Source organism: Sporobolomyces koalae (genome assembly GCF_050403365.1).
Source record: "Sporobolomyces koalae JCM15063 DNA, S_koalae_JCM15063T_v1_ctg70, whole genome shotgun sequence".
Classification (NCBI taxonomy): Eukaryota; Fungi; Basidiomycota; class Microbotryomycetes; order Sporidiobolales; family Sporidiobolaceae; genus Sporobolomyces; species Sporobolomyces koalae.
Window position 1 is genome coordinate 1 of NW_027481701.1, and position 14,929 is coordinate 14,929.

The following is a 14,929-nucleotide window of genomic DNA, read 5'->3' on the forward strand; positions in this document are numbered from 1 at the left end:
ACCCTAACCCTAACCCTAACCCTAACCCTAACCCTAACCCTAACCCTAACCCTAACCCTAACCCTAACCCTACCTGTTTCAGCTTTGCCATCCACCAGCACGCGTGTCAACAGCCACCCTTCGTCTCCTCCTTCAAGCCCAATACTCGAGATGGGCTACGAAAAGGACTCGGCTTCGCGGGATCTCGATCTAGAGCAAGCTCCCCTCGAGGTTATCAAAGTCGACGTGCGTCACTCATGACCCGGTCCACCCATCAGTCGAGAGCTCACGCTGACTCTCCGAATACGCTCGCAGGGACAAGAATCTCGGATCGTCGCGTTCTTTTTGCGCCTCGCGGAGTGGCTGATACGCCTCAGCATCGCAGGTTACTCCTGGGGCTTCCTCGTCATCGTCTGGGATAACTCAGCGTCTTATCCGAACTCTCGCACCGCGTCGAGGTTGACGGTCAGCCAAATCCAAGAAGGAAAAAGGATGTTTACAGCTGAATGGTACTACCTGGAGGTTACGCCTGCCTATAACGGCATCTGGATCCCTCGATCCTTGATTTGGGCCGGCGTGGCACTCGTCACGTTCGGCTGGTACAGGAACAAGCCTTTGCTCAGGCTGGGCCGAGGGATCTGTTTGATGTTCTTCGTTGTCTTCTCTTTACTCAACCTGTGCTCGCGTTGACTTGTCTGTACCCTCCCTCTGGCCGGACTGTAGTATCTGCTGTCATTGAGGGCCGTTCCCTAAATCAATGAACAGATTTGTTGCAGGCTCGAAACTGAGGTCCGCGCGTTTTTGCGCTCGTTTGGAGTTTGAACGCGCTCTCTCTCCGATTTCTCCAGATCTACAAGGAAGGACTGAAAGAGACACGAGACAGGAGACCTAGTGCGCTGACGCAAGCAAGACTGCAGTCGGAAATATCAGGAGTACGCGGACAAGTTCCGTAAGGCTCAATTCCAAGCAACTTCCAAGTCTCGTCTCCAATTGATTGATTGCGATGGTTACGGAAGATTTGATCACGAGGACGTGGTTGCGCCCGAAAAGTACAACGACGCAGCAAAGACAATGTCCCTGCGGATCTTGAGCTGGCACTGCTCCATCTTGGTGAAGAGTTCCGAGTTTCCGACGATGCGTGCCGCGTCTCGCACTTCGCGACAAGTCTCGTCGAGCCGAGTGATGGCGCGCACGATTGTTCCCTCCTGCACATCGGTCAGAGAAGTGATCTGGCTGAAGGTCTGTTGTTCAGAGTCAGCGTAAGAGTGGATCAGCTAGGGTTGCGCCAAAAATGGAAAAGCAGAAGCGGAAAAGCTAACCATTCCCTTGGCCCACTCGTACACGACTTCAGTCAGACCAAACTTGAGCTCTCCGCTACCGTTCAAACCTTCTTCGGAAAAGTTGGCCCGGTGCCGTGTTTGAACCGCGAGGACGCGTTCTGCGACTTCGAGAATGATAGCCTTGCCCTGATGCAGACTCGTCAAAGTGAGTAAAGTGCTTTGAGCTTTTGAGGAGAGAAGCGGAAGGAGAGACATACCTCCTCGAGCTTGGGAGTGAGCAAGGGTTCAACTTCCGTCTTCTCCTGGAAGATGAAGCACGACAGAAGCGCGACTACCTCTTCAGGTTCGTATGACGCAAATGTGTTGTCGAGGATGAGTTCCGTCAGAATGAGCTCGTTTGCCGAGTTGATCTGTGGAGGGAGGGGAATAGAAACGCGTCGGCTGCCAGCACGACCCGAAATGAACAGATGAGAGAAGCTGACCTCGCAAGCAACACGGCCTTTGAGCAAGACGGTCGAGTTTTCGTCGATAAATTTGAGCTCTTTGAGCACATCTATCCGCTGTTCGTAGTCAGGGAGCAACTCGAGGTTCTGCTCGCTCAGAGCCATGCGAAGGCTGTCGTCGTGCGCGGGGGATCAGCACCTCGACTTGGAGTTATTTACGCCAAAAGCGCAGACTGACCCTGCAATCTTGTCCTCCAATGTACGCTCGATGTGCAGCGTTTGATACTGTAAAGAATTGCATTGTTAGCATCAAGGGTAGCAATTGATCGAAAGAATCACACATACAGATTCCTCCAAGTCTTGGTCGTCAACTGCAAGGAACTCGAGCTCCTTACGTAATTGGTCGCGCTTCTCCAGCGCTTCCCGGAATTCGAATCCTCGAACCTTGCTCCAATCAGCCTCGACAAGTGCTTGCGATGGCTGATGTGCGGCGAGGTAGTCAGCAAGCGCTGCTTCCATCAAGGATCGGCGATGTCGGTCTGCGATTCCATCCGCGTCGACCTGTTTCCGGATGCGAGACAAAGTGAGCTCGGAGGTCGGGGCGGATTGAGGTCTGCGCAGGTTCCATACCTTGATCGAGAGCGACGTAACCAGCGCGATACTTGTCAGCGGAACGATCGCAAGTTCGTAGGTCAGTTCGCCGGCTTCTTCGAGTCGAGTCGTCCTTGGCGGCCATCTCGGCGGAACCGCTTCGGCCGATCGGTCTGATACGATGCACCTTTGTCAGTCCCGAGTTTTTTTTTCACGAGATTCGATAACAGGACGAACCGTTCTGGCCTGAACGAACGTCGGGAGGGACGAAAGCGAGCACAAAGAATTGAGGTGTCCGATCGATCTCGCCGGTGGGGAGGGTCGCGAGCGGCGCAAACTTGAGAAGAATTGCAGCGTTGTCCCGGAAATGCTGCTCAGGTTCCGAGCGGTCAGCCCACCCAAAAAAGGGAAATCAGTCGACAACCAAACTCACGCCATCCGCGAGTACAACGATGCGACCAGCCGCAACAATTTTGGTTGCCGATGGATGAGACAGGATCCCTTCGAGTGCAGCGTTGTTTCGTTCGACAAGTCGCTGAGAGAGGTCGTAGTATCGCTTGAGGTCTTCGGTTTTCTCGCCAGGTGGTAATCGCTGCAAGTTTTGCAGCTCGACTTCGCCCTAGAACATCGATATGGGAGCCAAATGAGTAGAGCGCATTGGGGATATGTTAATCGAGAAGTGGCTCACCTCGGCGACCTTCTTCTGGTGTTCGGGTAGCAACCGCTGCGAAGCGTTCTCCGAAAACGAGCGTTTGATCATCTCTTCGACTCGCAGAGCCTCGACCCGGAGCAAGTTGAGGATCATCGAATACGTGAGTCGGAACTGAGATTGAAGCTTGGTGGGTTGACCTCGGAGCATGTGGTTGAGAGTTTCGACCTATTGCAGAGAAACAACGGTCAGGGGTCTGGAAATCGAAACAAGGAGATGGAATGACAAACATCGGGAACATCGCTGTCTGCGTTGATGATGACGACACCTGTAGGGTCGAGACCACGACGACCAGCTCGACCCGACATCTGCGTACTGCGATACATTCAGACGCATGTTCAGCAAGCTTCTTTCGGTATATCGCGTCTGTCCAGGGGTACGTACTATTCTCCAGGCAAGAGATCTCGGAAGTTGCGACCATCGTGCTTGCGAATGCCCGAGAACACGACACTTCGAGCGGGCATGTTGACTCCCTGTAAAGCACAGCATATTAGCACAGTCACGCGATTGTGATTAGCAACGGACGGACCATTGCAAACGTTTCAGTCGCAAAGAGAACCTTGACGAGACCGCGGGCAAAGAGAAGTTCGACAATCTGGGGAAACGGGAGATCGTGTCAGTGGGACAAGTATTGGGGAGCGAGACGAGTAGAAAGCGTCACCTCTTTCACAATAGGGAGCAGACCACCGTGATGCACTCCGACACCTCTCGAGAGCAAGTTGCGCATGTTTTTGATTTGCGGGAGGTCCTTGTCCGAACCTAAAGACGAAAGAGCTTCGTCAACTAAATGTTGCGATAGACACGAGATGAAAACTTGCCTTTGAGCCTGGTCAAACTCCTCTCGATCGCAATGTGCACCTCGCTCTTTTCTGCAGCCGTGCACAGATCCGTATTGGGCATACTCGCGGCGTACTCTTCGCAGCGTTTCTTCGAAAACACGAACGCGACGACGGGCAAGAGCTCTTTCTTCTTGAGAAGCCCAACGAGGTGAATCCATAAGTTGGCGTCCTTGGTCTGGTTGTTCCTCGACATACCTCCTCCAGTCGCTCCGCCTCGTCGGGCGATCGTCGCAGCTTGTTTTGAAGCGTTCTGTCTCGCGATCGCTCCTCCTCCGCGGTTCGAAGATCCTCCTCCGCGGCCGGCAGCTTGCCCGCCTCCTCGATTTGCAGAACCTCCTCGAACGGCAGGTCCAAGTCCAGCCGCCTCACGTTCTTTGTCTTGTTTCCTGCGAATCGACTGTTGCGCGTCCGAAATGCCGTTGCCGAGAAAGTTGCCTTTGGCGTCGACGATCTTGTGCAGTTCCTTGCCAGAGTACAGGAAGTGCTCGAGTGGGACGGGTCGTTTCGGGGTCGAGATGACATAGATGTCTTTCCGCTTTGTACGCCTGCGAATATGGATTGGAAAACAAAGCATATTTCAGTTCGGGAGGAGTAAGGGCAGGCACATGAGAGAAAAAAGGGACTGACCCGACCCAGTCTGCAAACTCTTTCGTGTTTGGTACGGTAGCCGACAGCAGCACGATACCGACATGTTCTGGAAGCATGATGATGACTTCTTCCCACACGACTCCTCGTTCGAGATCATTGACATAGTGTACCTCGTCGAAAATGACCCATTCGACGTCTCGAATCAGATCGGCTCCCTGGGTTACACCAACCCGCGAGAGGTGAGCATGTAGATTTGGGCGAAAGCGAGAGACGAACGCACCTTGTACAACATGGACCGCAAGATTTCAGTCGTCATGATCAAACAACTCGCTTCGGGGTTGATCTGGACGTCTCCAGTCAAAATGCCGACTTCTTTCGGCTCGAACGTCTTTTGGAAATCGCGGAACTTTTGGTTCGAGAGCGCCTTGATTGGGGATGTGTAGATCGCGCGCGTGAGGTGCTTCTGGGCGAGCGCAATCGCGTACTCGGCGACGACCGTTTTGCCGGCCGAAGTGTGCGCCGCGACAAACACGGAATCGCCGACTTCCATGTGATAGATGGCCTCTTTCTGGAACGTGTCGAGCTCGAACGGGTACTGAGGGTAAAAGTTGGATCAGCAATCTCCTCGCGGCTGGAAAAGAGAGGTAATTTGGGGCTAGAGAGAGATAGACGGGGAGAGGGAGGAACGTGAGAGCAAGAGAGAGTGATATCGGGAAAGACAGGAAGAGAGAAAGAAGAAGAAAAACAGAGAGGGACGGAGAGAGGGGCGAGAGAGGAAGAAAAACTCACTTCGCGTGCCATGTCGGGCACGAGCTCTCGAAAGTTGAGAATCTCTCGGTTGACGTCGACGACGTGTGCCCAATCCTTCTTGGCGACGACCGGTTTGCGACGAGACACGGCGGTCGTCGAGGCGGGTGCTTTCGCGAGTTTCTGCCTCGGAACAAGAATCGTCACGTCAGCTTGAGCCGGTTCTCGACTCGGAGGAGATATGCGTAGACGGCACCCTTGTTGGCAGAAGCTCTTCAATCGTGTTGTCGAGCACAGGACCATCGCGGCCAGAGCGACCCTCCTAACAAGGCAGATGTCAGAAGAGTTGGGAACGCAAAAGGAGGATCTCGGGCACACATTTCGCTTGGCTTTGGTCTGATCGTTCTGCACGTCAAACATGGGTCGATAGATGGGCTCAATCTCGACCTGTTCGACTTGCTCCTCGAGCAGTGCGCCCTCTTCGGCGGACTGCGATTGGGGCCCAAAGTCTAAACCTCGAGTAAACCCCGGCGGGATTGTTCGGATTCCTCCTACAAGATCCGAACAAGATTAATCGATGGGATAGCAGGCAGACGAGAGGGAGAAGAAGCATACCTCGTCCCTTCTCAAACGCGCGTTCGAGTCGATCGGTCGCGAGGTCGAGTTGATCTGGTTCCAATTCGGGTTCGTCGAGGGCGACGTCTCCGAGTCCTCCCGGTCGGAAGGGGAAGTAGCTGCTCTTGCCCCTGACAAAGCTGCCTTGGTACGCTGCCGGTTTGCGCTCGAGGCTGGTCGAGTTGAGCGCGGTGCGAGTCGCGGATGGTGCCGACACTTCTTTGTACCCAGTGATTGTTCCGGACAGTCCCGAACTCGAGAACTCGAGGTGAGTGGTCGGCTGGGTTGGTTCGAGGTGCAAGAGCGACCGCAGATCGGCTTCACGCGTCCAGTTCCTACAGTACGAGCGAGCTAGCGTCAGGGATTTGAGTCAACCCTCGGAAGAGATAAAGCCTGACAGTGCCCATTCAGTCGGATCGAGCTCCTTGGTGCCATCGCGTGAAGGCAGCAACCACTCGCGGTTCAGTTCGCTCCGAATCTCGTCCCGAGTCGGCACACTTCCAACCCGGAGCTCTTGCAGGAGCTTGAGTCGCTCTTCAGACGACAGGAGCGCCGGCATGTTTGGTGTTGAAATTCGAGAGAAACAGGTTGATCTGATCAGCGATGTCTGATCGAGTTGATCTGCGTCATCTCGACCCCTCATCTTGTCTCGCACATCGCCCTATCGCACTCTCGCGCAATTCGAAAAGAAACTCTCCGATAGACAACGACGATCCAAGGAAGCAGACATTCAGCTTGGAATTCCAGACATGTCTGCAATGTACGGATGCAAGCGATGCAAGCGGTCTCTCCTGTTGACGTTGCCAGTATCCTCGCCCAACCTCCGTCTTCCCTCGAGAGAGGAACCTCCATCTCAATCTGGTCGTTAGGAAGCGTGTAGATCGTCTCTTGCCGTTAGGGTCAACGGCGGTGCCAACTCCTAATGATCTCTTTCGCATCCTACCGTCGGGCAAAGGGATGAACGAGGTGAGTCGAAACTCCAGCTTCTCGTCCCCAAAGAATCGAGCGTGCGAGACTGACCTGAACGTTCCGACGCAGGTACTCGTGTCGTGCAGTGACAAACTCGTTCACGCGAGGACCGACTTGCCGCTCGAGCCGTTCATCCCATGGCTCGCGATATGTCGTGACCGTCGTGCCGCGAGCCGAACGAGTTGGGCCTTGTGATACTGGCGCCGCGCGGCGCCTCAAAGCAGATTTCTTCGACTCGGGGTACCACGGTGCTCCGACTCGCTTGCGCTCGTACACATCGTAATCGACGGTCCTGGCTGCGATCGCGATGGCGTCGGATTCTTCGAGTTCGAGCAGTTTCGCGTTCATGGCTTCGAGATCTTCGACAAGAGCGTGAACATCTTTGTGAACCACGTTTTTAGCTGAGCGAGAACGTGACTGCGGAAAGCGGTCGACAGGCTTACGGCATGTTGGAGGTTGCTGATCGCTGACATAGTACGCAGACTTGAGGTCGACTAGGCGTGACAAGCAGGGCGAGTCGGAGTGAGTTTCTCGAAAGAGTTGCTTGTGTCGAGAAGGAATAGCGCACGGATAGTCCATGTGACACACTGGTTGACCAGCGGGTGCATCTCCGATTCCGACACGGACAGCATGCTGAGTCTGACGAGTCTGTCGTGGTCACCCTCCGCCAGAGTTGCTGAGTAGAAGGGTCACAACGTCCGACAAAGCCAGAACTACTCACGACTTGCGGCGACACGCCTTGCAGAGACGCTTGCGGAGGAACGCATCGGGAAAACCTGACCAAGCGCCGTTGCACTGCGATCGAGTCGAACCGTGAGTAGAAAGGTCGCAAGTATGACGACAACCTGGGTGATCTCGCCTTCTGACAACGCTTGCCATAAATTAGCTCGGTCACGAGTGGGTGTGACAGATCGCTCGATTTCAAGACAGGAAAGTCTGCGGTTGCAAACACGCGCTGCCACAGGGAAAGCGACTGCGTTTTCGACAAGAGAATCGAGCGGTAGCGCTTGCTGATTCGGGAAAAATTGAGGAGATCCCTGGGGGAGAGCTCTTCGAGGATCTATCATAAAGGGGGATGAGCGTAGAAGCGGAAGTAGAGCAGTTTCGACGAAAGGTTTGCCAGGAAAAGCAGTTCGCTCGGAACAACCCCGATTCGGTTCGGTTTTGCCTTGTCTGGATTGGTCTTTGCCTTCTTCTTTTGCGTCTTTTTCCGCTTGTCGGGCGCTGCTGCTGATATAGTGAGTCAGCAATCTGAGGCTCCCGTCGCGATTGAGACGCGAAGATGATTTACGGGGCGCGTTTTTCTCGACATCGGAAACGCATGCTTCCGAGTCGCTCGCTTCTTTGTAGTTGATGACGCGTGGCATCTGGCGAGACATAGAGAAGATGCCACAGTCGAATGTAATGCGGTTGACAAGAGCGAGAGAAGGAGAAAGAGAAACGCGGCGATCACTTCTCTCTCGTGCAGTTTCACCCTCTCAGTAGAGTACCTCTTTAGCTCGCTCTTACGCCACAGGTTTCCGGAGATACGGCGAGGCGTGTGACAGCCTTTTTCAGCCGAGACACGCGCCGCTGCGCGTTGTGGTGCATATATGCGCGGTTTGAGCGCACGCCCCGATTGTTCCAACTTCCGTTCCCTACTCCCTCGCTCTTGCCACTCGCGAGACTTCGGTCACTATCACACACCAAGCAACAGCGTTTAGCTCCGTCTCACTACTCGGCTTCGACCGTAGCTCTAGGTCGTTTAGCGCTCGCGCCGAAAGCATCCGATCGAAGCATCCCTCTCCAGACACGCTGCACATCTTTGTGCGGGTGACGCTCACTTTTGCAGTATTCACCTCATTCAGATGAATAACAGCTCATCTCGACGAAGCGGCTACCGACGAGCTCACTCAAGCTTTCGGCGTAAACTCGTCAATCTTGCGTGGCCAACCTACGCTGAGCTCGTTCCAGTTGCAGCTAAAACTGTTCCAGTGTATGCTGCTTTCCAAGTGTATGTATCGGTAGCGCCACTGTTTGCTCGACTTCTTGCCACCTTTACCAGCGCAACCCGAATGACTGCACTGAATTGACCTGTGCGTGTTTTCTTCCTTCCTATCACGACAGAATCGAAATGTGGCACTCCCTCGTTTGGATAGCTCCTCACACGCGAGCGCCGCTGTATTTTGTTATAAAACCACGAATGCTTGCCAATTATGAGGAAAATACTGAGGCGATCTAGAAAAATATGCAACTACGAAACAGAACAACACGCACAAGAGAACTCAGGGAAAACAGATGACAGATTATGGAGAGATATACGAATGAGAATTAGAGTAATAGATTGTTTAGGATTTCTCGTCCGATACGGCGTTGAGAGAGAATTCGAGCTCCTCCATAGTCGGCGTTGGCAAACCTACCTCGTGTCGCTCGGGAGTGTACGCAGGACTCTTTGCGTATCGATCGATCTCTTGACCGCACACCCCAATCAGTCTCGGCAATCCTCCTTCGCGCACGGGTTCAATCTCGCCTGCCCGTTGTAGCGCTTCGCCATCTCGATCGAACGCTTCTTTGAGTGAGACGGTACACATGCACGATTGCGGGGTCGACTTGAGAATCGTTTTCGGCGCACGTTGAGAGTACGCAGGAAGGTACAGTTTGTCGAGCAAACAACAACTAAACCGGGGTCCAGAACGTCAGCTTGCTGAAGCAACTAAGCGTCCAGAATCATCGAGTCTCGGGGGATATGAAAGCTCACCAACTCGCGATCGTGATAGGTTTCGAAATGGTCAAAACCTTCTCCTCGTCGCGCTCGACCGTCTTGTAGCGGATCTCGACCGAGAGCATGTGCGACACTCGAATCCTGCCTTCCGAAGCGTCGAGGGTCGAAGGTCGGACGTGATCGTCATCGGGAACTCGACAGATGCGCGAGTAGTGGTACTCGGTCGCGGCTTCGACCGTCGCGAGCGGGAACGGGTCTGCGACGAGCTTGTCGCCCGGTGCCGTGAACAGTAGTTTCGACGGTCGGGAACACGGGTATGCGGAGGCGGGTGAGGCAAGGGCAGCGGGTTGCGAGGGCGTGTTTGGGTACGAGGACGAAGATGCGGGCGAAGATGAAGCTGAGTTGAAGAATCCGCTCGAAAAAGTCGACGAAGACGAAAAAGTTGACGTCGGAGTGAGTGGCGGCGTGCCGAGGGACGAGAACGTGTTCGATGACGAAGAGATCGAATCTCTGTGGAACGCAGCTGGGGGCATAGTGAGCGGCGGAGCTTTCGGACACGGGTTTGCGGCTCCGTCGACCTTGACGAGCTCGAACTTGGACGGTTTCGGCTTGACACTCTTGCCATTCTCCAGTGTGAGATCGAACGCTTGGATCACAAAGCCTTTGATCGATGTGACCGTGACCGCCTTGGGAGCGCCCAGGAGCGAGAGCCTGATGTTGCACAGAGCAGCGACAGTAAAGTGTGGCGACGAGACATGAATGCCGACAGGCTTCAAGCGGATACAGCGTGTCAGTCGAAGAGCCTGGAGCGGGCAAAGGGATGACTCACTCCGAGGTCGGGAGAAAAATGCTGGTATGCGACGTCAGTCGGCAGCGGGAGTTCACCAGGAGGTGACGGGTTCGCCGTGATCCACAGTGCGGTTGGAGCGGACGAGGCAGACGGGTACAGCATGCCCTCAAAGTCGACCGTCGCTTTCACTGTCGAACACGACACGCTGGTCAGTTCTGTCAGAGGCAAGAGAAGGAGGAGGACGACAAGGACAGCGTACCCCAATGACGCACGCGTCCATGAGTCGAACGCTGGTACACCGCAGTCGAGGAAGGGATGATGAACGCAAAGTTGAAGTGATGGGCACCGGCATCGAACTCTTCGCCGCCAAACTCGGTCACGAGCTCTTTGCGGATCGTGGTCGACGACTCGTACGCTTGATGTCCTGCGCCTGCTACCGTCTCGAGGCACGCGCTGTGAGTCAAAAGTGCTTCACGACAGAATCGAGAACGAGCAACTCACGCGAGATGTCGCACAAGCCCTCGAGCACGACCTTGAAGCGCGAGATAGCACGCTTCGATGGGAGGTTGAGGAGGACGGTACCCTTGAGAACGGGATCGGGAGTCTGCACAGGCCAACGACGACAAAGTCAGTCTCTGACGGCCGCAACGAGTCAAATTCGACGCACGGGGTAGTCGGAATCGACGGGGTGGACAAAGAGCTGGTCCTCCTCGAGCGAGACTGCGACCTTGGGCGACGAGAAGAGAGCGTTGAGCATTCCGAGGCCGGACTGGAGAGTAGATAGGGGAGCCGCAATGACGACAAGGAGAGTAGGAGCAGGAGCAGCAAGGGTCAGGCGGGGAGAACGCGCGATGTCAAATGATCAAGTAAGCAGAGAAAGGAGAGCGAGGTGGGGCCGGGGTTGCACAGAGAGCGATCTCCACGCGGTGTGTCGTCTCCGGACCGATCAGGATGCGTAGCACCAAGTCAAGGCCCAAGTCAAGGACCCGAGTCAAACGAACGCGAGAGAAGGAATTCTTTTGACTTTCGGATAATCCTGCGCGCGCGGTGCACGCGGCCGCAACTCCGCGCCCTACTCGGCCGTGTTTTTTACTGTAAAGTGCCTCTCCGAGTCATACACTTCCCTCAGATTCTTGGCGAGTTCTCCGAGTTTCGACGAGGTTCTATCGTACACGCAATCGCTTGACTAGCTCAGACTGTCGCCTGCGCCTCGTCGTTCGAATTGCTGCAAGAGCTGGTTCCGGAAGCTCTCAATTTGCAGGACAGCACTCGGCTCGTGCACGTTTTCGGCGGAAAGTACGATCCGAGCAAATTCAACGCTTGATCGATAAGATCCGAACCTGAAATAGGACACGTAGGCATCGATATCATCCGACGTCCAGAGGAATGCGCTATCTACTTGAGTTTTCACGGATGCCAGTGTGAATCAAGCTCAAGGCGAGAGTTGACGGGAAATGCTACGGCAGACATGCACTTTCGCTACGAGACGGCTAGTGCGTGCCGAGGCTCCGTCGTGCAGGGCGCGGTGGCCGCGTGTCATACGTACATTGCGCAAAAGGGGATATCTCCGTGGACTCTCCTCGCGGAGTGTTGACCTCTTCTCGCACAGAAAACCCGGGTTTGAACTCACGCAGAGACGCGTAGGAGTGGTTTGATCTCATGTGAGATACGGGATCTTGACTCACACAGACTCGCAAGACACGGAACCTGTGAAGCAGAAGCCGGAAAGCTCGTGAAAGAGCGTCAAGAGGAAAGGAAGATAGAGAGCCCAAAGGGACCAGGCCGCAGAGAGAGGAGCATGCGAATGGAAAGTGTATAGGAGGATGCCGATAGCCGGAGTCTGAGAGAGAGAGGATCAATACAAAAGAAGGCGCGGACCATGGATCCCAGGCAGTTCATACTCGACCTTCCACCCAACCCCTATCAGCCTCACGATGCACGCACGACTTATCGCCACGACTCGCTTGGCTGCGCGATACGCTCAAACCGGCCTGCACTCGCGCGTGCACGCTGCCCAGGTGCTCAACCTCGCACGATCGGCGAACCAAGTCGCGCTGTGAGCCTCTCTCGCCTCTTGCATCTCGTGCGCAGAAACACGGCGGCAGACGGTTGCGTACTCGACCCGGTCTGTAGCCAGACAGGCTAGTAGACGGGGGCAAAAGAGGCGATGTAGCGTCCCGACGCAAATCTCGAGGGCCACCGCTTGACACTGTCACAGAGCGCCTGGACTCGAGTGACTAGAGCGGGGACATTCCAAGATGGAACACTACTCGATAGAGTAACCCAAGACCTCGATCGAGAAGCGTGGCTGACGTTCTCTGCTTTGATATTCAACCCTTCACAGCCCCGCTCGGTTATTCAGCTCTGCTCGCATCGCATTCGAGCAAGTCTCGCCCAGTTCGTCTGTCCAAGCTGAAGCCGAATCGACCTCGTTCACCCCCGCCGCCGCCGAAACTGCCGAAACTTCGACTCCCGCCGCCCCAACTTCCGAGGCATCGGCTTCCCCCGAGGATCTCACCAAGCGCACCATCTTTGTCGGCGGTCTCAGCTGGAACGTGGACAACCAGTGGCTCGAGGACGAGGTCAACAAGGCGCTCGACCTCGTCGACGGAGTCTCGAACGTCAGGATCGCGAGGAACAACCTCGGCAAATCGAGAGGGTGCGTCTCGCTCTCTCTTCTCTTTTTGTGTGCACGATCCCTGATTCGAATTGCTTTTACAGATTTGCGTTCGTCGAGTTGACTAAACCCGAACTCGTCCAACAACTGAACGGACAACGAGCCAACATTGACGGTCGCGACGTCGAGTTTGTCGCTTCGACCTCGACCGCGCCGAAACCTCGTGCGCCTCGTTCGAACGCTTACGATGGTGCGGCTCGTGGACCTCGCAACCCTCCCGGTCCTACTCTGTGGGTTGGCAACGTGTCGTGGTCGGCATCGGCCGGAGACCTCGAAGATGCGTTCGGTCGATTCGGAGATATCGTTCGCGTCAACCAACCGACCGATCGCGAGACGGGCAGGAGTCGAGGAATCGCGTACATCGAGTTCTCCGAGACCGAACACGCTCAAGAGGCGTACGCGCAAGTGACCGAACAAGGACTCGAACTCGAGGGCAGGTCGTTGCGAGTCGATTACGCCGCGCCGAAAACCGACAGGGATTCGAACCGACACTTGCGCAACTCGAGCGGTGGGTTCCGACCGAGAGGAGAAAACCGAGGTGGAGAACGTCGCGAGTACCGAGGCAGGCAACAACGCGAGGAAGAGTGGTAAAACAAAATCGCTGTAACCTTTGTTGTTTCTTTGCCATCACACCATTTCACCTCTCTTTCTCTCTCTCTTTCGGATATTCTGCGAGAGTCGTACTTCGAGGCGGTACACAAAGGGATTTCATTTCGAGGAAAAGAGCTCCAGCTCTTGATGTCCACCAGGGAAAAAGACTAGATCGAGCCACAGGCTTCAAGATCTCTTCGCGTGACACAGCCAACGCGGCACAAACAAGAAAAAAAAAGATCAAAAGGCATCGAGCGTTTTGGGGAGAAAGTGGGTATCAATGTGGAATAGTCGTAAACAGTGTCGTTAAAAAGAGAAAGAATTGTCGTCGTGTCTTGTTCACTTGTGAGAAGAGTGGTTCCTGCGAGTGACGGCGAGTCCAGCGTCGGCTTCGGCCGCGGCGGCGAGGGCGTCCGTTTCAGATCGGTACTCGCGTTGGATCTTGGCCGACCAGTCGTGGAACGCGTCGATCGACCGTTTCGGGACTTGAGCCATCGACGGGATCGGGGCATCGACCTGGTCGTGCTGCTTCGCCGGCGCGATCACGGTGAGGTTGATCGTCGAACCTTTGATGCCGGTGGTGCCGGTGCCCGACGACGAAGTATCGACGACGGCCGAGTGATCTCCCGTCTTGGTGGTCGACGAGACGTCATCGGATGCCAACGAGGAAGAGTCGACGACGATCGAGTGGTGTCCGGTCGATTTCGACAGCGCGCGCGGCGGGAGAATGTTGACATGCACGGTCGAGTCTTCAATCCCGGTCGAATCAGAAGCGTCCGAGGAGGAAGAGGACGACACGTCCACGATGACCGAGTGGTCTCCGAGCGAGACGGTGCGACGTTCCTTCTTGGCGGCCGAGTTGAGGTTGATGTTGACGGTCGAGTTGTGGATGCCGCCGACTCCCCCTTGACCGTTCGAGGAAGCGTCGATGTGAATGTTGTGGTGTTGCGGTTGAGCTTGAGCTGGCGATCGCTTCTCGACAAGACGCTCGTATGACAACGGGACCGAGCGTCGAGAAGAGATCACGGTAAGGTTGATGGTCGAGTTGTTGACACCGGTCGTACCGCGCGGGGATCGCTTACGACGGTCGGTCGTTCTGTGGGAGAAAAAGGTCGCGTGTCAGTCCAAGGACGAGAGCCTAACGAGAAACGAAGAAGCCCTACAGGTTGATGTTGATGTCGCTGCCTTCGATGGCTCGTGCTAGCTCGGCCGGGAGGACCGAGGCATCGATCGAGTGCGTCGTGGTCGTGCCATTCACGAGCGACTTGTGCGAGATGTTGATGTCGCGCGGCACGTTGGCGATCGGGCGTGCATGGACCAGAGTCGCAGTCGCCGAAAGGAGGAGGAGGAAGGAGGTTGCGAGTTGCATGGTTGCAATGTCGAGTGGCGAGAGAGGAGCACAGGTGCAAG

The 14,929-nt window shown here is 55.3% G+C and overlaps 6 protein-coding genes across 6 annotated transcripts; 2 read left to right on the forward strand and 4 right to left on the reverse strand.

Annotated features, from left to right (window-relative positions):
- Positions 1-82: 82 nt before the first annotated feature.
- Positions 83-240, forward strand: JCM15063_006367 (uncharacterized protein; the record flags this gene model as incomplete). Its single annotated transcript, XM_076681427.1, has 1 exon — positions 83-240. A coding segment is annotated over one exon (158 nt), but the record flags the coding sequence as incomplete, so codon positions are not given.
- A 761-nt stretch (positions 241-1,001) lies between these two features.
- Positions 1,002-6,350, reverse strand: SKI2 (SKI complex RNA helicase subunit SKI2; the record flags this gene model as incomplete). Its single annotated transcript, XM_076681428.1, has 22 exons — positions 1,002-1,220; positions 1,299-1,445; positions 1,517-1,669; positions 1,742-1,874; positions 1,941-1,987; positions 2,048-2,263; positions 2,333-2,466; positions 2,531-2,663; positions 2,727-2,912; positions 2,982-3,170; positions 3,233-3,317; positions 3,387-3,475; positions 3,532-3,597; positions 3,664-3,761; positions 3,821-4,386; positions 4,469-4,644; positions 4,710-5,024; positions 5,219-5,359; positions 5,433-5,495; positions 5,555-5,727; positions 5,792-6,126; positions 6,190-6,350. The coding sequence occupies 22 exons, from the start codon at positions 6,348-6,350 to the stop codon at positions 1,002-1,004; spliced, it is 3,825 nt and encodes a 1,274-aa protein (XP_076531427.1).
- Positions 6,351-6,730: 380 nt separating this feature from the next.
- Positions 6,731-7,392, reverse strand: JCM15063_006369 (uncharacterized protein; the record flags this gene model as incomplete). The annotated part of the gene is made up of 3 exons (XM_076681429.1): positions 6,731-7,140; positions 7,204-7,254; positions 7,329-7,392. 3 exons carry the CDS (start codon positions 7,390-7,392, stop codon positions 6,731-6,733), a joined length of 525 nt encoding a protein of 174 aa, XP_076531428.1.
- Positions 7,393-9,087: 1,695 nt separating this feature from the next.
- Positions 9,088-11,008, reverse strand: JCM15063_006370 (uncharacterized protein; the record flags this gene model as incomplete). Its single annotated transcript, XM_076681430.1, has 6 exons — positions 9,088-9,415; positions 9,498-10,231; positions 10,291-10,439; positions 10,511-10,684; positions 10,753-10,855; positions 10,919-11,008. The coding sequence occupies 6 exons, from the start codon at positions 11,006-11,008 to the stop codon at positions 9,088-9,090; spliced, it is 1,578 nt and encodes a 525-aa protein (XP_076531429.1).
- Positions 11,009-12,185: 1,177 nt separating this feature from the next.
- JCM15063_006371 (RNA-binding protein) lies at positions 12,186-13,519 on the forward strand (the record flags this gene model as incomplete). The annotated part of the gene is made up of 3 exons (XM_076681431.1): positions 12,186-12,307; positions 12,596-12,910; positions 12,973-13,519. The coding sequence occupies 3 exons, from the start codon at positions 12,186-12,188 to the stop codon at positions 13,517-13,519; spliced, it is 984 nt and encodes a 327-aa protein (XP_076531430.1).
- A 339-nt stretch (positions 13,520-13,858) lies between these two features.
- JCM15063_006372 (uncharacterized protein) lies at positions 13,859-14,888 on the reverse strand (the record flags this gene model as incomplete). The annotated part of the gene is made up of 2 exons (XM_076681432.1): positions 13,859-14,615; positions 14,683-14,888. The coding sequence occupies 2 exons, from the start codon at positions 14,886-14,888 to the stop codon at positions 13,859-13,861; spliced, it is 963 nt and encodes a 320-aa protein (XP_076531431.1).
- Positions 14,889-14,929: the final 41 nt, after the last annotated feature.